Source organism: Rhopalosiphum maidis, chromosome 1 (genome assembly GCF_003676215.2).
Source record: "Rhopalosiphum maidis isolate BTI-1 chromosome 1, ASM367621v3, whole genome shotgun sequence".
NCBI lineage: Eukaryota > Metazoa > Arthropoda > Insecta > Hemiptera > Aphididae > Rhopalosiphum > Rhopalosiphum maidis.
The window spans coordinates 30,886,237-30,914,234 of record NC_040877.1 but is presented as its reverse complement, the minus strand read 5'-3'; the positions used below and the strand labels follow the sequence as shown (position 1 = coordinate 30,914,234).

The following is a 27,998-nucleotide window of genomic DNA, read 5'->3' as shown; positions in this document are numbered from 1 at the left end:
TACACATATACAATAAATATATACATATATATATACAAAGATACATACATATATGTATATATCACATAATAATAATAATAAAATAAAACATTTTTTTATCGCAGTAACTTACGTTAATTGCGCTATAGTATTATTACTAGGTGGCAGTACAGGTGTAGTATGACAATGTAATACAAAACTGTTGTAGATTTCTATTAGTTCAGACATTTTATACTCTTCTAAACAGACAAATCCTTCCAAATTTGGAGATTGTTTTTTTGCACAAATAACACAATAAACACAATGTTTTTTCTCTTGTTCACGGATTAAAAGAATATTGAATACTTCCACCTAAACAAATAAAAGTATTAATTGTATGTCTTTACAGAATAGCATTTTCAATTTATTTTTAATAATTATTATAAGACAGTTTCATCTATCATTAAATGTATATATTAAATATAATTAACATTAACATGATAAATATGGAAAATAAAAGTAACTTACATCACAGTCATGACAATAATGTGAAGCTTCATTTTTGCCTCTTCCATGAAAACGAGTTTGAATTTTTTTAACTTTTATAAATTCCAAGGTTATACCACATTGACGTAAAGAACACATTAAGCACATTCTATTTAAACAAAAACATTTTTTTTCTTTTAATAACATGTTATAAGTTAAATTATGATATAATAACTTACTTAACAAGATCATATAATCTCGGGTCTGATACTTTTATATTCCTTGCCAAATTCCAACTTAAATGAATCATTGGTACAATGCTTTTATAACTTTGCAGTTTATTCCACTCGTAACGTTCTATAGCAAGATGATATTGTCTGGCTGTTAAAGGACCAACATTCCATGCAATGTTATTACACCAACCAACAGCCTGGACCCAATGAACACAACCTAATAACATGAATATTTTAGAAATGTAATTAAACGCAATAATTCTTTTAATAAATATTACCTGAATTTACCCAAACCATGTCACCAGGTCTTTGTAAAAATCTATACAAAGGGACATTTGCTGCAAGTAAATCTTCAACCAATGGCCACCAAGATCCATGTAAGTAATTTAAGCCATACCTTTAATAAAAAATAATAATTAATATTTATTAATTTAATAAAAATGTTGATTTTATTAAGTAACACATTATTTGTTAAACTTACTTTTCACAAAGATTATTAATGACACCCCAGTAAGCATCAGGCGCAGCAAACCATTCACAATCACCAGGACCAATGTTAATATTAATCGAGCAAAAATTGTTATTTTCCTGATGCCCAGGTGTTCGGCTACCAGGAACCTTTTTAAAAATGAAAAAATAAATAAAATACACTTCAAATGTCTCAGTAATTTTTGATATAACTTTAAATAATTCTTACTTTCATGTACAACTGAACAGTATTCATGCCTAATATTGAATGTCCAACATGTGAAAGCATATTAGCGGCAGAGACAACTCGTGCAAATGCTGGTAGCTTAGTAAGTTCTTGAAGCTGTGGACGCCATTTTTTCTCATCAGACAAATCCACATTGGTTCCAAACTTAAGCATTTTACTACCAGCAGGAGGTTTCACACCAGGTAAATTCTTTAAAATTAAAAATTATTATTAAACAGATATTATAAGTTTTGAAATAATAAACAACATACAATATTCTTTTTCCGTTTTTTCTCCATTGTAATCGAATCTTTAGAATCAGAGTCAGATAAATTTGAATTAGGAACTGTATGAGCGCTTGGTATACCATCTTTTTCATCCTAAATTTAAGTCAAGTATAAATTAGTTAAAATTGTATGCAAATAATAATTAACAGATAACATAACATTTTTTTTTTCATTATTGCCATCTACAGTTCATTACTGTTCTTTACTAAATTGTACTTTTTAAGTACACATAAAGCCTAACAATTTATTAATACACTAAAAGACTATCTTGCAGTGATACAAAATTATCTTAACTTAATAAATAATTTTAAATGAATCAATCTATTTGAATGTTTATGGGGGTTCATTCAATTTTAAGTCTTAGTATAATAACAATTATTACACATAATTAAAAAATTCATTAATTGACATAGAAATTCTTTTATTAAAGAATTCTTATTTAAGTCATTTCATCTATTAAGATTTTTAGATTATGTTTTCATTTAATTTGTAGCTACATCAAAAAATAATATCTATATTACTATATTTTAATTTATAAACATTATAATACTTAGAAAATGTTTTATTTTAAAGTTTAGAATAAATACTGTTGTTCAAAAAAGTAAAAATGAAAAAAAAAATTGGTGTGTAATTGGCTTTAAGTTATGTAAAAAAATTATTTCCACAAATATAAATTCCTTTTGAGATAATAAGTGTGTAATTTTAAAATTGATTACCAAGTATATAATAAAAAATATATGTCTTAATTACATTAAAATCATTAAAAAAATACTAACTCTTATTGATTCATGAAAACTGGAAGCTTGGTATTGAGCATATTTAGCAATGGTTGTATGTGATCGGTGGCTAATACAAGCCCATCCTCTTCGATTTTGTTTCACATCCCAGTTATCATCACTGCTCTGCATTACTTGTGTTCGAACTTCAACAGAGTGATCTGGATTAGTTTCTACTAATGTCCGAGTTGAAAACAATCCCAAATCTAAAAATAATAAATAAATGCATTTAAATAATAATACTACAATATTTAAATTAATAGAACAATGTCAATATTTTATTTACCTAATTTAAGGGCACCAGCTAAGCATCGTACAACAGCAATAGGATTTTTTAAACAAAATTCTTGTAATCTTGGACTAAATGCGTCTTTTTTATTTTCAAGCATAACTGATGGAGTAGATGGCAGTAATTGTTCACGTGTTAATTGTTGAGGAGGAGGTTCTGGAGGTGTGGGTGGTGGCCCATTTGGACTCAATACATTTCTATTCCACATACCTGGTCCTGTTTCTTTCCTAAGTATTTAAGCACAAATTAACAAATATACATACTCAAGTTAAGGTATAATTTGTATTGAAAATAATATATTTAATTTTAATTTTAAGTCTTCTGATTACATTATATTAATTTATCTATAAAAATTAGATACATTAAAACAGACTTTGATAGGACTTAATATCAGTTTATAACAGGCAGAGTATATCGTCACTATTTAATTTTCTAGCATAACATAAATAAAAAGTAAAACTAAAAAAAGTGTGTTCTCTATGAAACCCAAATCAAACAATTTTTTCATAAATTAATTAGCAAACCCCAATTTAAATAATATTGATTGAAACTTAAAACTAGTTTTATATAAACATTAGTATATAGATCAAATAATAATCATTGAAGAGTAAATAGCTTTATTAAGCTTATTAAACTTTTGGTGTGTAGTATTAATAACTGAAAAACAAATATTTGATCAAACTGTTTAACAACAGAAAACCAAAGTCTAACAATTAGTCTTTGAATACTACTTTAATAAGATTAAAAAAAAAACTAATACCAAATTTATATATTAAATAAGATAAAAAGTAATACATAGTCAGGTGTTTAAAAACAATGAAGTGCAGGTGTAAGTTAACACAAAGAGCATGAATCACCTGTTGGTTAAATTGAAAAGGATATATTTTCTCCTTAGAATAAGTTAAGTAAGGTTACTCTTTAAATTTATCTCAGATATTTAATACTATATATATTTATGGTAAAATTAAAACTTTAAGAGGCTACAACACCCACATATGTTGTTTCCATCTTGTAAGTACGTAACATAGCAAATGTATGCTCAGCAGATAATGATTAGCTCCGTCAGTTTAAAAATAAGAATGAATCGACTTACTATGAAACTTGATGGTAAGAACATTATCTGTGTTTGTATGTTGGATTTTTACGATTATTAAGTTAATAAGTGAGTTATGAACATTATTAATTTACGCTATGTTATATAAATTGAATTCATGAAGTTCCTTTAATATTATGCTATCATACTTTAAAAACTCATTCTATTAATTATTTATAGTTGAAATAATAAAAGGAAAACTATTTTATGCTGCACTTTCAATTAAATTTGTTTTGATTAAGTAATTACTTACTGGGCAGTTTCCAAAACCTCCTCAGCAGTTAAGTCCAAAGAATAATCAGTGTCCAATGAACTTGAATCTTGATACCTAACTACCTTTTCAGTTGCAGGCTGTTGTATGGTTTTAACTTCTTAAATATTCAAATAAAGTTTGATTTTAGATTCAATCTATTTTATTATAGTATATATAAACAAAATATAATTATTTTAATTTATAATTGTACCTTGAGGTGATGCAGTGGTATTAGTTTCGTTTTTAATATTTAATTCATCTGATGAACCAAACTGTTTGAGCAAATCTTCAGCTAATGAAGTAGTTAATTCCTTATGGGATAGGAGAGCTTGTAATTCTCTATCCAACTCTTGATTTTCACTCGAACCATCAATTAAATCATTGGATTTTGAGTCTCCGCGGCTTTGGTCAGAGAACTGTTTTATCACAGTAGGATTTTGATATTGTCCTTGTTGACTAGGGCTATTTTGTTGTTGTTTTAGCCGCAATTGCTGCTGATGTTGTTGCATCATACGATAGTTATTTTGCAACTGTTGCAGCAAAGCCTAGATAGATTTAAATCAAATAGATAAATTATTGTGTAAAATCAACAAAATGTAATTATATTATTGTAATATACTTGTTGTTGATGTGATAAATTATGAGAATTTTGTTGAAGAACATTCATTGTCTGAATTTGCTGACTATTTAAATAAAATGCAGGTTGAGGATTACTGTTACTGCTAGTTTGAGGCTCAACCTAAAAGTAAAATAATTTTATTTTTAAATTGAAATTAGAAATAATTTATTAAACAACAAACAATTACTTTGATTCGTTTGATGTTATTTTCTAACGGGTTATCTGGTTTAGATGAATTATAAGGAGGAGGTTGCCCATGGGGTGTAGCAATCATATCCTGAGATTTTTGATATGGAGTTTGTGCAGTCTTTTGTTGTTGTTGTTGTTGTTGTTGTTGTTGCTGTTGTTGTTGTTGCTGCTGCTGCTGCTGTTGTCTTGAAGACATTTCTGCTGAAATTGGTAAATTCCAAGCCTCTTCGATTGAAGGTAATTGTCGTCGCCTAAAACATTCATAAAAAATATTAAAGCAAATACACAAATGTAATTTCAATACAAGCATAAAAATAAAACTTACTTGCTAGTAATACTAGGCATTGGTGCATTGCATAAATGAGTTTGTAAAAATTTAATACGCTGACCAAGATTAGGATTCATGTTCGATATTGCAGATGCTGGAACATTTAAGGTCGTTTTTATCAATGTTTCACTTACTACTGCATTACCTTTTGTTGCGTTAACATAACAAGCTAGAGCGTCTTTTGGTTGATTACAACTTTCATATAATATACCTGAAACAAAAATGTTATTAAAATTCTTTTAAGCTTAGTTGGCCAATACAAATGAGACATACCAAGATTAGTCCAAGCTGCACTATGGCCTTTATCTAATTGCACTGCACATATATATGCTTGCAATGCATCCATAGGCTGGTTCTGTTGTTGATAGAGTACTCTATAATACAAATAACAAATAAATAAATAACTATTAATGAAAAATTAAATGATTACTTTTTTTTAAGCAATGCATAGGTTGTTTTAATAAGTCTATTCAAGAAAAAAATAAGCAACATATATTAGGAAATATCAACTATTTTTAAATAAATCATATATTACTCAAAACCTATTTAATTCATTTAATGATTATTTATTGTTTTAAAATGTAATTAAATTTATATTTAAGCTTGAAGTTCTTAATTAAAAAAATATAATATTCAATAAATAATAAAAGATTATAGCATGAAATAAAAATGTTAATTTACCCAATGGAACACCATGTGTCTGCATTTCCTTCAGATTTTTCAACAGAATTTCGATACGCTATAAATGCATCATGAACCTTTCCAACACTTGCATAACAACGTCCTAATAAATAAAGAGACTGACCAGATTTGTTATCAGCTTCAATAGATTTTTGTAAATATTGAATAGCAACTGTTTCACGGTGATTTTTATCCCCTAAACATTCACAACTGTGGTACATCCATCCTGTGGAGATATTTTTATTAAAATATTAAACTAATTTATTAACTTATAAACACCTGATAGTATTTAATATGTAATATTATACTAACCTAACTGTCGACAAATATCGGCACGTAAATGAACAGTAATTTTTGAATCATTTAAGAGTTGTTCATAATGATCTTTGGCTAACTTGTATTTCCCTTGTACTTCATATAAATGTGCTATATGGAAGCTTACTGAAAATAAAAAGAATTAAAGAAATAAAGAAATAAAACAGCTTTAAAAATAATAAAATCATACTTTCAAGTTTTGAAAATGTGCTTAAACTAACATCTGAATAAGCATGTTTTAAATGTTTTAACGCTGTTTCCCACTCATTAAACACTTTGTACATCAAACCCAATCTAAGGTGTACTTCATTGGCTCGTTGGTAATTTGGATCAATATAAAGAAGTTTTTGAAAAAATTGAATAGACCTGAAAATCAATTAATAAATTTATTTAACAATATAGTATACTAGATTTATTTAAAAAATTGAAATTTTAATAATAAGAGTTTAAAATAGCTTTATAATAGCCAATAGGATATATAGAGATGTTTGATGATTTTGACAAACTGCCAAATTGGCAGGATGTACAATGACTAAATGCAATGTTGGTTTATTATTTTTATTTTAACAGTTATTAAATGAAAATTTATACAATTTGTATCTAGGTAATTTAAATTTTACAAAAAGGTCTCAAATATGAGTTAGCTAACAATAAATGACTTAATTAATAACAATTATGCTTATTATACCTACATAGATTATTCATTTATATTCAAAATATTGTTATGATTAAATTAACTAAAACATTAAGATTTAATTATTGAAGTATATTCCTAAATATTTTTGACGAATTATTTAATTTGAATGTTTTAGTAAGTAATTTTAATTTACACAAAATGGTTATTATAAATAAAACAATGTCCGTGTTTTTTTACCATAATGGCATTGTAATAAGATAGGATTAGTATAGAATTCATCTAGGTAAGTGGCATATGACATTTTTCTAACAAAACAAAATTAGAATTAAACAATTAAACAATTAAAAACTATTTATTTTTTACTGTCGTTTGTTCATAAAATTAAAAATATTTGACTACATAAATTTGTACAAGAATTGATATTTATTTTTACATAATAATTCCACAAACAATTATAAATATTATTACATAATATAAATTTATTAATAAATATCTAAATTGATTTATTTTTTAAATTTTGCATTATGAACTATTAATAAAATAAAGTTGTAGAATATTGAATATTAATAATATTAACAATATAATTAATGAAGAACTCTTTTTAAACCAATATTTATGTTATAATAGGTAAATAAAATATATTTTCAATAGGTATTATTGGCTTAAATAGATAAAAGAAATTATTAATTTTATAAACATACTGCCTAAATATGAATACAAATGTTGCCTCCTCAAACATTAAAATAAAGTGTTGATAACACAAATACTTAAAATAGAGAAATATATCTGTTATTTAACATTTGTTTTGTAATAATTATTAACTGGAAGTACATAGTCAATAGCATTGTGACCAACTATTTAGAAAGAATAAAATATTGATAATTTTTTTAAGTAAATAGGTATAGGACCAACTATGCAATTGTTACGACTTGGCTTCCAACACATAATGCATATTAGGTATTCAAAGCTTGGTGTCCTCGAAATAGAAATTCATATCTTTTAGCTCATAAAACATTACAGTTGAACATGATAAAATATACTTAAATTATTATTAAAAAAATAATTGTAAATAAAAATGATTGTACTAAGACATGGCTTGGGTAAACAATTAATTGTTAGATAACATTTTTTTTTAACATTTCATACGTTAATGATTAAAAAGTTATTTTAAAAATTACTCATTAAATAGATATTAAATATCATAAAAAGTAGAGAAAAATTATAAAATATACGTTTTGACGATGAATACTGTTGACCGCACTGTGACCGAAACAGCAAAAATTATAAATGTCACTACTACAATAAAGTATGATACAAAGTATGACACTAAAGTACTTATTATTGTTAACAATAAACTCCAAAATATTCTGACATACTCAATAGCCAATATTATTATTTCATATACTAGACACGATAAGAAGTTAAAAAGTTATACTATACTAACGACAGACGACGAAGACACGCTCGAACAAAAGAAATCAACAGTGGACGAAAACAGTCCGTTGTGTAGATATGAATTGTAGTAGGTATAATACTAGTTGAGAACAGTCTTAAAAACGTGCAACGCTAAAAAACAAAATCGACGACGAAGCGAAGCCACGTTTGAAAAAAAAAATAATAATACAGTAACGAAAAAATCCGAACGAAAACCGACTATAACTACATATTACACGACGACCGCCGGCGACGGTGGCAGCGGGACGGCAAAAGGCCAATGCGCCTAGTGCCTACGTGAGACACGATGGTTCAGCGCGTTGGTGTTTTGTTTACGAACCGCGAGCGACATGGCCGATACTGTGCGCGGTGTGGCGGCGATGATAGCGTAATGTTTATTATCTCAGGGAAAATACTGCGTGAAAAAAAAAATAAAAAAACCACTTAGTGGCGGTATGATTGTAGATCGGTCATCGGTGCAACCGCGCCGATGAATTGAGCGCGCGGAGCGTCTTCGTCGTTGTCGGAAACAAGACAAGACAGGAAAAATTTATAATACCATACCTATAGTAATTATAATAATACTATACAATAATACACACGTATATATATTTATATATATACATACATGTGTCAAAGTTTACCTGAGATAACAGGAGACGGTACGTGCGTGTGCGCAAGCAGCGCGCGTGTGTTTGAGTACGCGCGTGTGGATGTGTGTATGAGTTACAGCGTACGAACACTACGAAACATCGAGTCGCCGAACACTGGAACGACAGCGGTGGCTTACGAACTAATGAACACTGAACGCTACGTGCGAAATTATCAATCGGTATAAGTAAACAACGACCGGAGGCATTTGAAACGGACAAACGGCGATGACTAAAACTAACAAGAAAGAAATAACTAAAACTATAGTCGACCCGCACGGCCGCACAGTGAAAAGAAAACGGAGAAGGAAAAGGATGAGATTTTTAAAAAAAAACGAAATAATATATAATATTATTGTTAAATGTACAGTTGCAGGTCGTGCGGTGTAGAGAACATTGTCGTTGACGGTCGTTGTGAAAAAAAAAAGAGGGTCTTTCGGATGGATGTGCGTGCGTCGGGCGTCTCCCCCCCGAATAGCAGCAGCGGCGGCGGTGGGAGGGAACACGGCGCGAGCGAGAAGGGATGCGCGGCGGGAGGAGACGGGCGCGCGAGAGAGACGGATTAAAAAACGACGAGTGGGAGAAGGGCTGCCCCGCCGCCGAAGCGAATTGCGGGCGGCCACGGTTGTGAGGAAACGTCGGTAGCGGGTCGGAGGGTGGGGCGGAAACCATAATGACGAAGAGGTTATAGGAGAAGAAGGATGCCAAAGAGGCGGCGGCGGCAGCGCATCCCTACTACGGCCTACGGGTGTACGTTCGAAGGCGACTACTAACACGTACACCGTACACGATATACACCGCTGCGCGTACATGCAAACGCTCTAAACGTTGACCTGTGGGACGCTAACCTCGGCGCGTGAGACACTTCAGTGGTTGCCAAACTCACGTCTGTCCGGTTCGTCGCCGAGCCGTATTGTTATTATCGCGCACGCGCGAGTAGTATACAATTGCACTCGGTTCAGTGTCAGGCAGTTACCAAGCTACCGCTGGGCGCTGACCAGCAGCGGAAAAACTGGTGAGTATGCAGCCGCCGGCCACAGTCCACCGTGGTGCGACGGCTGTGTTCTGTCTCTGAGGGACATAGAACAGCGACCGTACACACGTCTTCGTCAAGACTATAATTATTATTTTTATTACTTCACTCTACGTATTCTTTATTGATTATTAATTATTATTATCGTTATGTCATAGACGTTAGAGTCTTACAATCAGCTGCAGCTAAATGGATGGTTTTATGCCGCAGACATTTCACCCGACCGGTTTACTTTATTTCACCATCATTTTATAAATTAAAATAATACAAAATCATCAATATAATGTACGTAGTTATGGAGTAAACTTTATCAAGCTAAAAACGCTTATTTTCTCGATCTACCTTTGGCTTTTTGAAGAAATTACATTTTTATTTCATTTTCACCAACTTATTTTATTTTATATTTTTAATGGATTGATTTTTTTCAAGTTTATATTTGTATGTGTAGTTTGTATTGCTATGGAAATGATATATAAATCATTTTTGTTAATTAAAAAATAAATGTAAATAAATACGCTAATTTCATTTTTTTTTTACTTAAAATCCTGAGATTACTAATGCAAAAATATAAATGTTTATAAAATCAATGGCATTCATATATTGATGTATTTTATTATTTAATAGTATTTATAAATAATAATAATTATACTAAAGAAGGTTATACTTATACATTTTGGTTATTTATTTAAATGGATTTGCTTATTTAATTTAAATAGTTAATAATAAATTATTACAATATATAACAGATATAAATCATCAATATTTTTAAGTATCATACAGGTATTCAAACATATTTTATATTTTGTGTATTTCTGTATTACCTAACCTATACCTATTGGCTCACCCATTTAAATCATAATAAATAAATAATTCTTATTTTGATATATAATAATATAATATACCAATTATATATGTACAATTTATTCGATGAAATTTAAGAAGTATAATTTTATAGTAAAAAGTAATGTTAAATCAAAATACTTATTTAGTAAAAAAAAGGATTTAATACCAAATACTATAAATCTAACAAGTTATTATTTACATATTGTTATTAATGATTTAGATACTCTATTACAAACAAATGATTAAATATAACTTTTAATTGCAACATGTGTAAATTACAATAATTCTTACCATTGATATGAGTTAAAGTGAAAATATACAAGACCAAGACCATACAAAAAATTAGCATCTTTCCAATGATTAGTTTCTGCATCATTGTAATATTTATGGTATGCAGACATTGCTAAAACAAAATAAAATTATACATGTTTATATTTTAAAGTAATATTATTATTATTTAAAACAAAAGTATTAATGAAAACAACTACAATAGAAGTTTAAAAAGCCAATAATGCTAACAAATATTATAAATATTAACTAAAATGATTTTAGTTAATAATACACATACAAATATGAACTTCTCAACTTAAAATCAAAACAAATCTTTATAATTAAATAACAACAATAAAACTTATAATTAATATTATTCCCTGTAATATTAACATGAATTAAAGTGATGTAAGTATATACCATGTAGTAATGTCATATTTTTATGTTATCTAGCATTATTTATTATAATATTAAATATAGCTAATATAATCAATTTGAATAACACCAATATAGGTTTTTACCTTGGATAAATAGTTAGAAATTTTAATTATAAAGAATTACATGTTTTTGATTGGAAGCTACTCATAAAAATATAAATAAAATTTAGTAATATAATAAAAAATATATACTAATTAGTCCCATTCTTAAATAATAATTGAACATTTTGAACATTATAAAATACCTTTAGAATAGTTTTCCAACAATAAATGGAAGTGTCCAAGTTTACAATAAGTTTTAGAATCAATGCTGATTGCTTTTGAGGATTCATCTTCTGTTTTTTCTTTCTGCATTTGCATTAACATCCTTTCAAGGTACTTAATTGCCTAAAGATGACCAATAAATAATTTAGAATAAATTCAAATAATTATATTTTATAAAAAATACTTATAGTTAGTAGTAAATAGTAATTACTGATTAGGTTAAGTATGTGGGATCAAATGTAATTAAATTTATGCTACAACTCAAATTAATAACTCACTTTTAATTAATACTAGTCTGTAATTAAAATAAAATATATAATTCTAACAGTTGTCAATTTTAATTTGTTAATTCATTTTTTCAAAAACCTCTCCCAATAGCATTTGGTAAAAAATTACCCGATTTTATATATTCATATATTTGTATATCAATCTTATGAAGTTGGATTAAATGCTAAGTAAACTAGAAATTTCCTTCAAAGTAATAGAATTTAATATATCCAATTGGTTTGCAATTTTTAATTTCAGTATATACTTGGTTCGAAATAAAAATTGACCTTAGCGGTTGGCTTTTAAACAATGGGTGTGGCATAATACATAGTTGCAACAGATGATTTAGTATAAAAGAAGAAACGATAAACCGCTGCCGAATTAGGTTAGGTATAAATTGATTTTATGTCTGTTAAAAATCAAATTAATTTAAAAACATTATAAATAGGTATATAATTATATTTCTATAGAAAACATTAAGAATATTATAAATGTAAAAATATAATTAATACATAGCCATACACAATAATTAAAAACAATATGTATAATAACTTATGAGCCCTCTTAATTACCTAGCAGAAATGTTTATACTCGTGTCTATGTGATGATAATATGGTTTCCTATCATTATTTAAATTCAAATTGTAACTTCTACATTAGGCAACTTTTAAATAATTTCAGATAAAAGCTTTAAAAGAAAGAAGTATATAATCTGGTTAGTGTTTTATTTTAGAGTTTAAACTTTTAAATAATACAAATTAGTTATTATGTAAATAGTAAATGTGATGTGTATATATACTTTTTTAATCCACATGCTAAGTACCAGCTATTGAGAGATTTTATAGAAATATTATTTTTATTTTTAATTATCAGATTAGTATCAACAAATTTTGAACAATTAAAATTTTACTTTTAAACACTTTATTAAATGTTCTATAGTAGAACAAGACTTATTATGTAAACACATTTCATCTATCTGACATTTTTATTTTATTTTTTTCAGATAAACATATACACTCTGTGACAAAAATGTATGATAACAAATCCTGTGTATAAATTGTGCAATCGTGATAATTTATATAAATAAAAAAATGTTATACTAAATATTTTTTCTAGCAATGTGTCATTATTTAAAAACATTTTTAATGCAACTGTATCAATGTTAACTGTAGACGCATTGCTATATCTCTAGGTGTAAGTTGTAAACTTTACTCAACAGACTTAGAAAATGCTTCAAGTACCAGATACTTGGCTAAGTTAAATTAAATTAACTGTTTTGCTTTGGTCAGTGATAATACAATTTAATGTATATGAAGCAATATGTATTAAAGTTAAACTAAAAATAACCAGATAAATTTTGAGATAAATTATAAATAATTATTTTTAAAAAGTATGATTAATGTTAGAGTAATTTCTGATTGATATTGGAAGATGAAATATTAAAAAAAAATATATCATACCAATGATGATTGTTTTAATTATTTTATTTGTAAGATAATATTCATTATAGTATAAATTTATCATTAATGAAAGAAATATACATACTTTTAAAACTAATGTTTTTTTCTTTTCTTCTTTTGGATCATTTAACTTCAAAAATCCATACATTCGACTAGAATAAAAACATATATTATACAACAAACATAAATATATATATATATATATATATATATATGTGTGTGTGTGTGTGTGTGTGTGTTTAATATTTTTTTTTAATTTAATGATTAATGATTAAAATATAAGAATAATAATATATAAATGTACAATGTCACTATTTTATACAAAATAAAAGTTAATTTATTTACTATAGAATAAAAATAATAATAGTAAATATTATAAATTGTTACTATCATTAAAATCAAAATACGAGTACATTTTAGAATAGTTAATTCTCACTTCTCCAACATAAAGTTTTTTTTTTATTTAATTTGAAGTCACCTCAAAACAATATTATATGTAAAAACCTTAAAAGCTTTTTGAGAAAATTAGAATTTACCTTCAAAAGAATCACATTGTATATTGAAACAACTAGCAAACAGTTAATAAAATCTTATCTTTGCATATTATAAAATAGATTTAATATCAGTACACTTCTATTTGAAGGGACAATTATTAATAAAATATGTCATAACTATATTTCTTTATTGAACAAATATTAGGTTAGGAAATTAATTAAGTAATAAGTGGATACCATAATAATAAATAAATAAAAAAAAATATATAAATTTAATGTCGGTATAGTCAATAGCTATCTTAAAATAATATATTCAACATTTACATATTATATATTTTATTAGATAATTATATAAGTTGGTACTTTCAAAAAGGAATTGAAAAAAATCTGTTTAACCATAAGGAAATTCTTGAGAAAATTCTACTTAAAACTATTAGGTAATTTTTAAATTAGAATATAAAAAAAGTTTTAAGGAGTTAAGTTATCCTGCTGAGTAATATTTTCTAGTACTTCCTAGTTATCTCGACTACCCAAATATTTTCAAAACTACCTCATATAATCATTCTGATTATATTAACTACATCGTATAGGGAATCTGGTAAGAATATAATAGAATTGTCAATCTATTTATAATTTTACATTTTGTGTTTTGTATCATAAATTTAATTTTACAATTTACTATACATGTATCTTGCCATTAGGTCATTAACCATTTATGTCAGTATTTATTTGTCAGTCAGTTGACTGTCATTTATTAGGTACCTTTTATCTATAGTAGTCATCAACTATACCATTAAATAGCACCTATCTAACAAATATTTTTTTAAGAATATAAATTATTTTAATTTACCATCACCATCATCAGAAAAGTAAGCTATCTAACTTCTTCAAGAACACAAAGTGTTGCAAAGTTGAAAATATATTAATTATAAATTATTTTAACCTGATTTTACCTGACCTCTGTAATAGCTTAATTTTAATTAAATGTCAACAATATAATACAAATATCTATATACTATTTTATTTAAATATTATGGTAATGGTGATAACCTAGTTATACACCTAACATAGTCTTAGAAATATTTTGGTAGTCGAGATAACCCAGATGTGTGCTTAAGGTAGTCAAGATAACCTATAATAGTACTTATTTTCTCAAAATTTATTTTTAAATGAAGTGATTAATCATTACTTTTAAATAAAATAATTCACATATTTCATGAATAAATAAACCCACATTGCATGTTTTTAAAAATAATATAAGATTCATTGTTTTTAAATTACCAATCAGTTAAAAATTAATTATCATAAAAAAATCATATATTTTAAATAAATAGGTATACAAATGCATTTTGTTTATCTTAATAAAGCAAATCCCAGTTAAAACCTTAATTAATCGCCAATCTTATGATCAAAACCTACATGTTAAATCACATGTTGTTCTAGTGCAGTAATTTAGTGATCTAATAATCTAGTACAGCTTAGTCAATTTTAGCACACAACTGCGATCAATGCGGGCTACAAAGTATAATTATAGGTAATAGCATTGACTATAAATACTAGTATTTATAATAATCAATGGTAATAGTTAAAACAAACATAATACGGAAAATACAAAATGTAACCCTTTCATGCTCACTGTACATTTTAATAATAATTTTTTAGAACTCTGTTAAAACAATTTACCTATTACTACTCAAGAGAATTAATTTCTAAGAATTTTATAATTATAGAAAAATAGATATTTAGGTACAATAAAATAACATTTTAATAAAAATACATTTTTCTGAGAGTACCAACTAGAATAATCTCCATCTACGTTTTTTGCGTCTGTTTTTATACATTCATCTTTTTTATCAACCTATTTATAATTTAGTTATATGTTAAACATTTTATATTATATCAATCTAATAATGTATATGAGGCATATGTGTAATAATTTAAACTTTAAAGAAATACCTAAATATTATAATATATTTGAAAATTTAAAAAACTGAATCATTCAAAAAAATCAAATTATGTAATTATATAAGTATATCATTGTCGTTCTTTAGTACATTTTATTTACAACAACAACAGGTGTAAAATTACTCTCAAGAGTTTCAATTTACAATTATATATTTTATTACACTAAATTTAAAACAATGTGTAAGAAGTATAAAAATATGGTAAATTTATTAGTCTATGTCTAAGAAATATAAAATTAAGTAATACTAAATATGATATTTTTTTCATAAACTTTAAATGAAAATAAGTATAAAATAAACAAATTTCACATGGCTAATTCTTTATTGATCATATTATATTAATTTTTAAAAATTATTTAATCTCCATTACTAGCTCAAGTGTTTAAAATATATAAATTACAAATGTGTCATGTTTGTAAATAGGTATTTGACAATCAATACTATTTTAAAATTATTAAATTAAATAATCTTAATGAATAACTCAATAATGAATAATATTTATGGGTTATTGTACATAGAGTTAAGTTAATGTGTAAAATCTGACATTTTACCTGTCCAAATCTGACAACATTTGCAACTCTTGATTAGTTAAATTAATTTCCCCGTATTCTTCCATAATAGTAAACGATAAAATAAATATATCTATGCAATTGACCGAACAAGTATAATTACAATAACAGTTAATTAATATAAGTACAAATTATATTATGAATTATAAATAAATTTAATTTTAAAAAACAGACGAATAATAATTAACACAATAGAAAGAAAAATTGCACAAAACTATATTAATAAATGATAATGGTAATACATGTTGAATTAGAAAACAATATACATTTAATGGGTCACGGACCCATTAAAAAATATAGATACCTAGGGTATCGTTAAGTTACAGAACGAAGTACCTCGGCACACACGACGGATTCGAAAATAAAAAAAAGTAGAACATGATTCAATGATCGACTACTACTACATATTAATACAATACATTATATTATATCTAATAATATAATATAATATATTTTAAATAATAATATATAGTATAATCAGTCACACTGAAAATCCGTCGGATATTATCCGGTGGCAACTGGCAAGACGGAAGTTGATAACAGGACGCTAACCTAACCTAACCCGCTTTCGTATGTAGGTATTTGAGGTTACCACAATAACGTGGCTGGTCCAAATAAATATTGTACGGTTACCAAGGTCGACAGTAGATCTTTTGTCGTACTTGCCACCGCCCAATCGGCGGTCAACCGATGACACATACTTGGGGTCGTTCAACTTTTTTCCGGCTTAAAGGTTAATGCACCTATTATTTATAATATATTAAATTAATTATCAAATATGATAATTCTGGCATTCTGTTGATGTTAAAAATAATATGCTTCATAAAGGCTAATACAATTATAATAATAATTTCTTTTATTGGAATTGATCAATATATTTTAGAATTTTTATTTAATTTTATTGTACAATTTAGTAGGTATTTGGTGTTCTACATTTATACAATTATTAATCAAAACAATGGAGTTTAATGTTTAAAATAATAAGTTTAAGCCAATATACCAGACACTACCGCACCGATATAGCAGTATTGCCATTTGCCAGTATTATTATTGTTAATAGATGCATATTAATATATAGTATTGACAGTAATGTATACTTATAAAGGTATTAGGTTTTGTTAATAACTAGGTATACGTTTTTGTTTGCACTATTGAATTAATTTGTTTATTTTACATTTATAATTCCATATTATCAATATTTATATGATTAAAAATAGGTAACGCGTATGGCGTATATTTAAGTACCTACCTATGCAATCATTTGTGAATTTTTAGTGATTCAGACTAAATAAAAGACAGGAGTTGTGACTCGGGGATAGATCGCCAAAGGCGCATTATCTTTACTACAAAAATATTCTAAACAATCCAACTATTGCTATAGTAATATATAATAAATGTTAATATTTACATAAATGTAGATATACACTATAGTAACTATATAGTTAAATCTAATACATATAACTATATGAATGAACTGAGATTGCACCGGACGCCTGGACGTTGGACATAACATGTTAACATGTTATATATTATGTACCCTATGTACCTACGAAATACACAAGTACACATACAGTGTACGGTGTGCCTATATGAAATAAATATTTATTTTTTAAATAAAGGTATTTCAGACTTTTTGTTTAACTGCTTTTTCAAGATTAAATTAATTCTTCTTGAATTTCCAAGAAATTAGAATAGATACACGTGTCTACTAAATCATAAAAACAATTTTAATAAAGTAGAATATATATTTAATATTTTATGGACTGTTGATATTAAATTATTAACTATATAATAATAAAGTATATATTTAACAAACTTGGCCTCCCAAAAAATATTTTTAAAACGGGAATGAATTCCAAGTTACAGCAAGTATATAGGTATAGCAGTAGCGTAACCAGAATTTTTTCAAACGGGGTATCCGCCAGTAGCGTATGCAATAGTTCCCCAATACATTTCTAATTTGTTAGTATACTATAGACAAAAGTTACGGTGCAAGGGGGTGTCTAGACACCCAAAACACCCCCCTTGGTTGCGCCACTGAGCTATAGTATTTACCTACCAGAACCAGATCCTACCTAAGTTGCTATGGATATGAGTATTGACGTGGAAACCATAACAGTAGTAAACGTAGACAAGTTACAATAACTAAAAAATAGTTAATATTTTATAAGAACATATAGATAATGTACTTTAATGATTGCATTACCAAGTTTTAGAATGTAAATATACCCATTTTTCACACAAAATATTTACTAATTATTAATTATAGGAATAGTTTGTAAATACTAGCTATTACCAACACCCACCTCAAATATGGTAAGACCACAAAAAAACATATTTTTCTCTTATTATACTCGGCTATCATTTATTAGTATAATAATACGTACAAGATTTTAAATTGTTGATATTTAATAGATTTACATTATTTTATATTAGTTGACAGTTTATGATATATTTTTTATACAGATCCTATCACGAGTAAAACCAGCGGTAGAACAGCAATTAGAGAAAACTAAACCATTAAATCATAAAATAACCGCTAAGGATTTCATCGAGAAAAGAGACTACATTGGTGCTTTAACCATTTTAAAAGTTAGTATTGATTTTTAATAAATTAATCACTTGAATTATTATAATTTATAAATGCTTTATTAATTTAATATTACAAATATTATTATTATTAAATTTAATATTAAATTATTTTTAATATTTATTACAGTAAAAAAAAATTATCACACATAAAATATTTATAACGTTCACATGATGGCATTAAAACAATTTTAAATACCTATACTATATATTATATATATAGTATAGATAATAGATATATTCGCTGATTTCACTATCTTCCTAATAGTTGAATTATTTTATTAACTAGTAAAAATACAATTATCCAAGGATTTAGAACCATTTTAACGACACCATTTAAACGTAGTATGTAATTATTAATTAAAAATGTTTTTATTCTAGAACCTGAAAGTACAACAATATAAAATAAAATGAATAATTAATAAAAGTAATAACTGTTAACTAATAGGAAAGATTGGACATTAACAGGTTAAAAAGTTAAAGTTAAGTAACTTCTAACTTAACGAGAAAACCCAGAATGACTTTAACATATTATTAACTATATTAAGCAATAAATTCGTCATGTCATCAACAATTATTATTTTTTCATAACACTGTTTGTATTGCTTCCTGTGACCATTCAATTAATTTTACATAAAAAAAAAAGTAACTTATTTTTAACTAAGTTAAGTTACTTTTTTTTCAAATTAACTTTTAACGAGTTAAATAAATATAAAAAAGTAGCTTTTAATTAAACTTTATTTACATTTTACTGTATTAACTTAACGAGTTAAAATAATCAGTTAACTTGTCAGCCTTGCTAATAGACATATATGCAGACATGAAGTATGCAGACATGAAGTATGCAGACATACAGTATTATTATTTAGCATTGAACATAGAATAGACTAATATATTATAGACTATAACCAATGGTATTGGGCATTACCATTAGCTGTTATTATAATATGCATTATACCTAATGTATATATGAACTTACCACAGTATGCACTAGCTACATACATTTATGTGTATATAATATATTATCTTTTATCACTCATTATTTCAAAATCTAATAATGTTTTTAAGACTAAAATGTCATCTTTTATTAAACTTTCAAGAATTTTGTAATGTTTAATTTATTTTTAACTAATTTATTTACTTTTTTTAGTTTGATATAGAAAAATCCAAACAAGATGTGGAATTAGAACTATGGCTAGCATATTGTTATTTTCATTTAGGTGATTATAATAACGCAATGTTAATTTACAAAAGTCATATCAAAAATTCAGGAATAAAACATTTGTTTGTCAATTTGGCTTGTTGCTATTTTTATTTAGGCATGTACCCAGAGGCTGAGGAAGTAATATATTTTAGTACAAATCATACGAATTATTAAAATAATTATTATTGCTCGTCACTTTAAGGTATTAGATAAGTCCAACATCTCCGACGTAAAAATTCGATTGCAATTTCATCTGTCACATAAACAAGGTGACGAAAAAAAGCTTATGGAGTATCATGAACTTTTAGCGGATGTGGTTGAAGATCAATTATCATTAGCAGCTATACATTATCTTAGATCACATTACCAAGAAGCTATTGATATATATAAAAAGTTAATGATCAATAATCGGTAATTATAAATTAAATTAAATTCTATAGTTAATACATAGTAGTTGGTTCATTAGTTGTAGTATTATAATATAATAATATATAAATGTTACGGTTAATGATGTTAACGTGGTAAATGTCGTCATTACTCATTCCTCGGTAAATGACGTCATTTACCTAAAAATTGGTAAATGTTGTAAATGTAGACATTCCCCGGTTATTGACGTCAGTCCCCAGTTTAATTGGAGAATGATGTTTAATACATTTATGAAAAGAATTGTATCGAATTTAAAAAAAATAGTTTTGACTTAAAAAATGTTGAGATTGACTAACGAAAAATTTTTAAAGCTCAAAGTCGGTACAACTGTTCGTGTCCCAATACCAGCTATTGATAGGGCTCGAGGTTCTCCGCGTAATTTACTTGCTGTTATAATTTTGTGTGAAGATGACATGTATAAATTATGTAAGCCAATTTTAATTTGTTAATATTTATTTTATTTAAAATAAAATAAGTACCTGGATGTTTGAACCGGGTACAGAATATGGTATGTTGAAACATAAACATACAAGAGCTCAAATTTCCCCATGTAAAGAAAAATTTCTAGAACTAAATGAAACTATGAAAAAAATTAAAGATAGGGAAATAACATCATCAAAAGGCTTCAATCGATGCAATTGCAAAACTGGTTGTGTCACTAAAAAATGTGCTTACAAGTTACAATGCAGCAAAAATGTTGTGCAGTTCAAAATGTCATAGTAACCAAAACTGTACAAATAAATAATTTGTAATAATATGCACCTATTTTATTCATTTCAGTTAACCAATTAACCTAACCTTTTATTAACTTCATTGAAATAAAAAATGAATTCAAAAATGAATCACCCGCCAACAATAAATCTTTATTTAATAGTATCGATATTAAATCAATCAGTGTATTATTTGAGATTTATCTTCATTTACCACAAGTTTTGGTAAATGACGTCAATGACCGGTGAAAGATGTACATTTGAATTTAAAATATGTGTTTTTACAACGTTTACCTACTTAATTGAATCATTTTGGTTAATGACGTCATTGGCCAGGGAATGACAACATTTACTAATTTTCGTCTTTCACCGTAACATATACATACATCTAATAATACTAATATATTGTACGCGCAACATAATACATTTTCACAAGTCATAACCATAAATAATTTCTATTTATCAATAAATTTCACTCAATTTATTACTAAAAAGTTTATGCTGCTTATTACAAATTAAAATCAAGTATATATGACAATAACACGATGGTCTCTAAGTCTCATAATTATAATCTAAATCCTTTTTACCACCTCTTATATATTATCTATTATCTTATCCTCAAGTCGCAACTTGAAGACAAATATTTTTGTGTAAGACACAGTAGGTAATTTAATGCCAACTTATTTACCTCCACTGATGGTTAAATGATTTGGTCATGGGGGCTGATTTTTTTAAACATATGTACTATCTAATCGTTACAAGTATAACGATTTTTTTTATGAAATTATTAAATCTATTTTCGCATATTTTCGCTAGTTCGTTATTCGTTATTTACTACTTATATTTTTAAGTTATAAGTTCATAATCCAATAAGGTTAGACGGCCATAGCGACTAAGTCATTGAGACGGTTTTAAAATAATACGATATTACACTACAATATATTTACTTTTACCAGGGCAGATGAGTAGGGTATTATTATTGAACAATCATGATTTATGATCATCGAGCGGAGTCATTCTCGTATATTATTTTGAAGACTTAAATATTAATATTAATAATTATAATAGCCCATATCCTAGATATGAGTCTAATAGATAATAATAATACACTATACACAGTGGTCAGCGACACAGTGTTAAGATTAAGAATATATGTTTATAGTCATATACTCAGAGCCCAAAATTTCTTATTATCTAAATTCTAAATTATAAGTGCAGTCTTTTTGCTATATGGATTTTTTATATTCAATTTATTTTATAAAATTATAAATAAATTATACTATAAGTTTATAAGTAATTATTTAATAATGATTAATATAAATAAAACGATGAAATTAAAATTATAAATATAAGTAAAAAAGTGTAGATACAGTTTTTAATTTAAACAAATGTTTACTGATATACATCATGTACATTGTACACAAAGTCAAAGTGGTAATATATTTTTCAACATAGTAAATATAAATAATAAAAAAATGTACATGATTTAGAATTTAAGACAATGGTTTTTTTCTAGATTTTGTTCACTAAACTTTTGAATTAGATTTGAAAAATCATGGGTTACGAAATATAGCAATACAAATTAAGCCGCAACATAATAAAACAACTTTTTTCTCGTTACTCGAAATTATTTCGTAGGGGGGAGAGGGAGTGTATCCGGAGATTGGGCCATAAAAGTATAGCACACAAGTATACTGTTTATAAATAAATAAATAAATAAAATAAAATAAATTATTATTTTTTGTCTAACAAATATAAATACAATTCGTTAAAATGATAAATATTTTTTTTTCAAATACTTCCATTCAGATTTCTAATATATAAAAATATGACTGTAGTAACTAGTAGGTACTATAGATACTACAAATACAATTTTAATAACTTAGTGTTACGCTAATAAAACATCGATTTTACATTCTTATTGCAGTTTAAAGAATACATAATTTTGATTTGATTTCTGTGTGGATTAAGCAATACAAAATCAAACTAGGTAAATGAAACCAAATCAATTCAAGTAAATTTCAATTCAAACCGAAAAAAATGGCCTTTACAACTAAATAATAATTCTTTATTTCCTTATTAAAAAACAAAGAATAAAAATCAAAAAGGCTTACATTGAAAGGTTATACTAAAATAAAATAATGTATTTTAGGTTGTCACCTTCTCCCGATTTTCAAATGCAAATTTAGTCTCCAAAATATAAAATTTTCACGCTGTCAAAGTTACTATTTATCATTTGGTTGTAGTACATCCAAATACTTGATGGCAAATTTATATAGTGCTATACTATCTAATATTTAACCACGGTAGAATTCTAGAAGTATAGAGATGTATAGGTTCTGATATTATTATGTGGTGTATAGTTAGCAGTTGGGTAATAGTTAATAGTTATAGGTTATTAATTGAATATCTAATTAAGTTATACCTGTTATACATATAACTTATATAACTATAGAAGTTAGTTCAAGTAATTTATTATATTTACAGACATTTTTTGGCACTGAATGTTTATATGGCTCTTTGTTATTATAAATTAGACTTTTATGATGTCTCTCAAGAAATTCTAGATGTTTATATGAAAAAATATCCAGATTCTATGATATTAACTAATTTAAAAGCTTGCAATTTGTACAAATTATATGATGGTAAGGCTGCTGAATCAGAATTGAAAAATCTTATTGTGAGTTAAACTATATTGATGAAATCATTTTTTCTTGTTTCTAATTAAGTTATTTTTTACAAAAATAATAAAAGGCGAGAAGATCATCAACATTTAAGTTTTGTGAAGATTTGATTAAACATAACATGGTTGTTTTTCGCGAAGGAGAAGGTGCTTTACAAGTGTTGCCAACTCTTGTTGATATCCTTCCAGAAGCCCGTCTTAATTTGGTAATATATTATTTGAGACAAGGAGAAAATGAAGAAGCCTATGAGTTAATTAAAGATTTGGAGCCAGCTATTCCCCAAGAATATATCTTAAAAGCTATTGTTAATGTAGTTGTTGGTCAAGAAAAAGGAGATGTAAAAAAATAAAATTATCATTAATAAATTATTAAAAAAAATACCTAAGGTAAATTTTTTATTCATATTTTTAGACCAAGCAAATCAATAACGGACAGAGTTTATTCAATATGGTAGGAAGTAGTTCCAGTGAATGTGACACAATACCAGGTCGGCAATGCATGGCTTCCTCTTTATTTTTAGAAGGGCGTTATGATGAAGTTAGCTTATATCTAAGTTCAATAAAAAGCTATTTTTCAAATGACGATAGTTTTAATTTTAATTTTGCTCAGGTATTTGTTTTAGCTATTATCTATGAACTAAATATCTGAATAAGCAATAACAAAATGTAAAATTGTAAAACATTTATATATTATTATAATAATATTTATTATGTATAGGTGAAATTATCGCTAGGTGAGTACAAAGAAGCAGAAGAGATGTATTTACAAGTAAAAAGCAACAAAATACGAGAAAGTTTTATTTACATAAACCATTTAACACATTGTTGTAAGTTTTCAATAAAATATTTTATTACCTATAAGCTATTACAGTATAATATAATATATTATGCGACACATGGATATTTAGTACCTATACGCATATCAGATTATTTTGTAATTGCTCAGTTTATAAACCCGGACTGAAAAATATTTTGTATTCAGTAACCCATCTTGAGCTGATTTTGCATATAAATTACAATTCGAGGGATGTTTTAAATTTAAATCGTCTGTAGTGGATGCCAGATGGGTAACTTAGTTGAGTCCGTAGGGAATGATTAAAGTGGTTTTTACCCCATAATATCTAGTAGGTACGTAACTGAAACTTCATCTTAGGAGAGGCGATTAATGTTTTTAGGAATAGTCCAAATACTTCATAATACATTTGTGCCGGTGTACTCTTATATAAAAAGGATTGCTCATTATACATAATTAATAATAAATATTAATAATTAGGGATGAGAACTGAGAAATAAGACTTGCATATTTTTGTCTATGCTTTCTATTTATAGCTATATGTGATCTATAAATCCGTTTCATAAGCTAGCGAGTTCATTTTTGTTGTTTTTTTGCATATTTTTGCATATTTGGGTACATTTTTAAGAATAGCATATTAAACGTATTTTTGTGCATAAAAATGCAGTTTTAGTTATAATATTATCAAGATTATTATACTTAAATTAAATATTATACTTAAATAAAAATATAATTTACAAAAATATATAAGTTTTTTTAGATATACAGATGTTGAAACAAGAAGTTGTCGATTAGATGCTGACATTTTGACGTTGTTTATAAATTGTATTATACTATATTATTTTTATTTATAATTAAAAATGTTATGTATATTTTCAATTTTTTTTGGCATATTTTCGTTTTTTTGTGCATAATATTTTGACAATTTTTCTTTCTATAATTTCTCATCCCTACTTATAAGTTATAAGATACATACTAAAATTGACAATAATACGGGCTTTTTTTTTGGAGGGAGGACGATTGCCACCATCACCCCCTTCAAACATGTGCCTGATATCTATTCAAAGTGGTTAATTTTTTTTTTTATTTGGAAACGTCTAATGTCTTTATTTCGATGTTTATATTATGTATATATACTATTGAATATTATACTTAGGTATCATAGGACACTATTAGGTATTATAGTTATTTAGTTTTAAATATTATAGTTCGTTTGTAAAATTATAATGGCATATTAGCATTTTTTTTAATTATAGTCATTATGAATAAAAAGTCGCAATCAGCATGGGATTTATATTTGAAAATAGAAAATTCACAAGATTCATTGATAATATTGCAGTCAATCGCAAATGATTGTTATAAAACTAATCAGTTTTGGCAATCAGCAAAAGCATTTGATATGCTCGAAAGGTTAGATTTATTACCTGAATATTGGGAAGGAAAACGAGGTGCTTGTGCCGGCATATTTCAACAAATTGTTCTTGGCAATCAACCACAGTACGTTTAAATTGCTATATTTATTTTGTATTTTTTATAAACCTACTAAATGTACGTTAATACCAGTGGTGAAATTAGGTTAACTATATAATTCTCCTATTCTGGAACCTGGATCCCAGAATTGCACCATTAGTAAAATACTAAAATCGTTATAATATACCTATAATCTATATAAACATTTCAAAATAACTACAACAGTCAACAAGTTAATAATAACATTTTTATTTTAATATAGAGATCAGATAGCTGATGTTATACATTTATTAAGAAATTCAGCAAATTCTCAAGTTGAACAAATGATAAAAATGATGAAGAAATGGGCGAAAAATAACAAAGTAGTTGTTTAGATTTATCCATGATATAACCTAAATAAGTGGGTGCCTAAAAATTATTACACCTTATAACCTTATTGTGGCATATTCTTATTATATATTATGTCTAAAACTTGTAAGTTTTAAATATTAAAATATGTATAGCAACTAGCAAATTATGATTAATAATATACGAGTACCATACACGTCCATGTTATCTATACTATATTTATATGTCAATATAAATTATTAATAGGTATGGTACATAAATGCATTATAATATAATACAACTAATTTTACTAATTATATTATTTCAGATCATTATTGACTACCTATTTAGTATATCAAATCACATTTTCAACTAGGGGACCCAACGGCCATCACCCGGCACCCACCCTCCTGTTCAAAAAAAATATCAGAGGCAAATTCCTCTGAAATTGTCACTAACTATAGTAACTACTAACTAAAACTGTAGGTACTTACCTTTTTTTCAGTTTATAACCGACGACGTATCGGGATCAGCTATCGCATTACTTCCGCGGAAACTGTAGGTACCCAAGGTATCTAACACTTATAGTAAAAACCATTATTCACGGTGAACTAGGACAAGTAGGTCAGTAAGTGTACTAAGAAAATTGCGTCTCCGAAAAAAGCTCACAGTCATCATATAGGTAGGTCGTAGGTATTAGTGTAAGTACTACGTAAATTGTAATACTTATTTTTGAAACGTACGTAAATTGCGTCCCTGCTTATGAAAAAAAAAATGCAGTGATAAATACATATTAGTTTAAAAAAATCAAGGAAAAAAAATAAAAAAGTAGAATAATAATGAAAAAAGATACCTATCTAAATAAATTATGTACAAGAAAAAATTGAAAGAATTGCAAACAAAAATAATATATAATACATAATTATTATTAGTTTACACTTAGTGTGGGAATCATCATACACATCACTCATACACATTTTTATTTATTATCAAATTATTAATTTTTAATAATAAATTTTTTATCATAAACAATATAAACAGCAAAATTAATTTTACTAATACAATTATATTGCCAGTTAAAATTCTAAAAAAAATAAAGATAATTATTAATTTAATATAAAATATTAGAAACCTAGACGTAATTTATGACATTTATATCTGAATAAAATAAATTTAGCCACAAACGGGTAAACGTATGCAAGTATACACTATTAACAGTCGGGCTGCATTTTACATCGACCTATACTACAAAGGTTAGTGATGTGCTTGATAAT

General features: G+C 26.4%; 3 protein-coding genes across 6 annotated transcripts; 2 read left to right on the top strand and 1 right to left on the bottom strand.

Moving 5' to 3' along the window:
* Window positions 1-11: 11 nt before the first annotated feature.
* LOC113550707 (lysine-specific demethylase 6A) lies at window positions 12-16,982 on the bottom strand. 3 transcript variants are annotated; one of them, XM_026952712.1, is made up of 22 exons: window positions 16,505-16,982; window positions 13,581-13,647; window positions 11,751-11,892; window positions 11,090-11,201; window positions 6,392-6,567; window positions 6,199-6,327; window positions 5,887-6,112; window positions 5,479-5,579; window positions 5,203-5,416; window positions 4,876-5,128; window positions 4,689-4,808; window positions 4,281-4,614; window positions 4,070-4,187; window positions 2,721-2,950; window positions 2,435-2,640; window positions 1,644-1,751; window positions 1,375-1,581; window positions 1,159-1,295; window positions 956-1,074; window positions 684-894; window positions 487-613; window positions 12-330 (listed from the first exon to the last, which is right to left on the bottom strand). In XM_026952712.1, the coding sequence occupies exons 1-22, from the start codon at window positions 16,567-16,569 to the stop codon at window positions 109-111; spliced, it is 3,624 nt and encodes a 1,207-aa protein (XP_026808513.1). In that variant the 5' UTR covers window positions 16,570-16,982; the 3' UTR covers window positions 12-108. The 3 variants fall into 3 exon arrangements, with proteins under 3 accessions (XP_026808513.1, XP_026808515.1, XP_026808516.1); XM_026952714.1 differs by lacking the exons at window positions 11,090-11,201; window positions 11,751-11,892; window positions 13,581-13,647; window positions 16,505-16,982 and adding an exon at window positions 8,917-9,294 and having other exon boundaries at window positions 15-330; XM_026952715.1 differs by lacking the exons at window positions 11,090-11,201; window positions 11,751-11,892; window positions 13,581-13,647; window positions 16,505-16,982 and adding an exon at window positions 8,283-8,748 and having other exon boundaries at window positions 15-330.
* LOC113550708 (intraflagellar transport protein 56) lies at window positions 9,327-26,926 on the top strand. 2 transcript variants are annotated; one of them, XM_026952717.1, is made up of 10 exons: window positions 9,327-9,937; window positions 18,989-19,114; window positions 20,262-20,453; window positions 20,518-20,726; window positions 23,939-24,131; window positions 24,206-24,472; window positions 24,547-24,744; window positions 24,853-24,961; window positions 26,184-26,424; window positions 26,660-26,926. In XM_026952717.1, exons 3-10 carry the CDS (start codon window positions 20,349-20,351, stop codon window positions 26,769-26,771), a joined length of 1,434 nt encoding a protein of 477 aa, XP_026808518.1. In that variant the 5' UTR covers window positions 9,327-9,937; window positions 18,989-19,114; window positions 20,262-20,348; the 3' UTR covers window positions 26,772-26,926. The 2 variants fall into 2 exon arrangements, with proteins under 2 accessions (XP_026808518.1, XP_026808517.1); XM_026952716.1 differs by lacking the exon at window positions 9,327-9,937 and adding an exon at window positions 18,678-18,838.
* Window positions 21,020-21,461, top strand: LOC113550709. Its single transcript, XM_026952718.1, has 2 exons — window positions 21,020-21,167; window positions 21,238-21,461. The coding sequence occupies exons 1-2, from the start codon at window positions 21,020-21,022 to the stop codon at window positions 21,459-21,461; spliced, it is 372 nt and encodes a 123-aa protein (XP_026808519.1).
* Window positions 26,927-27,998: the final 1,072 nt, after the last annotated feature.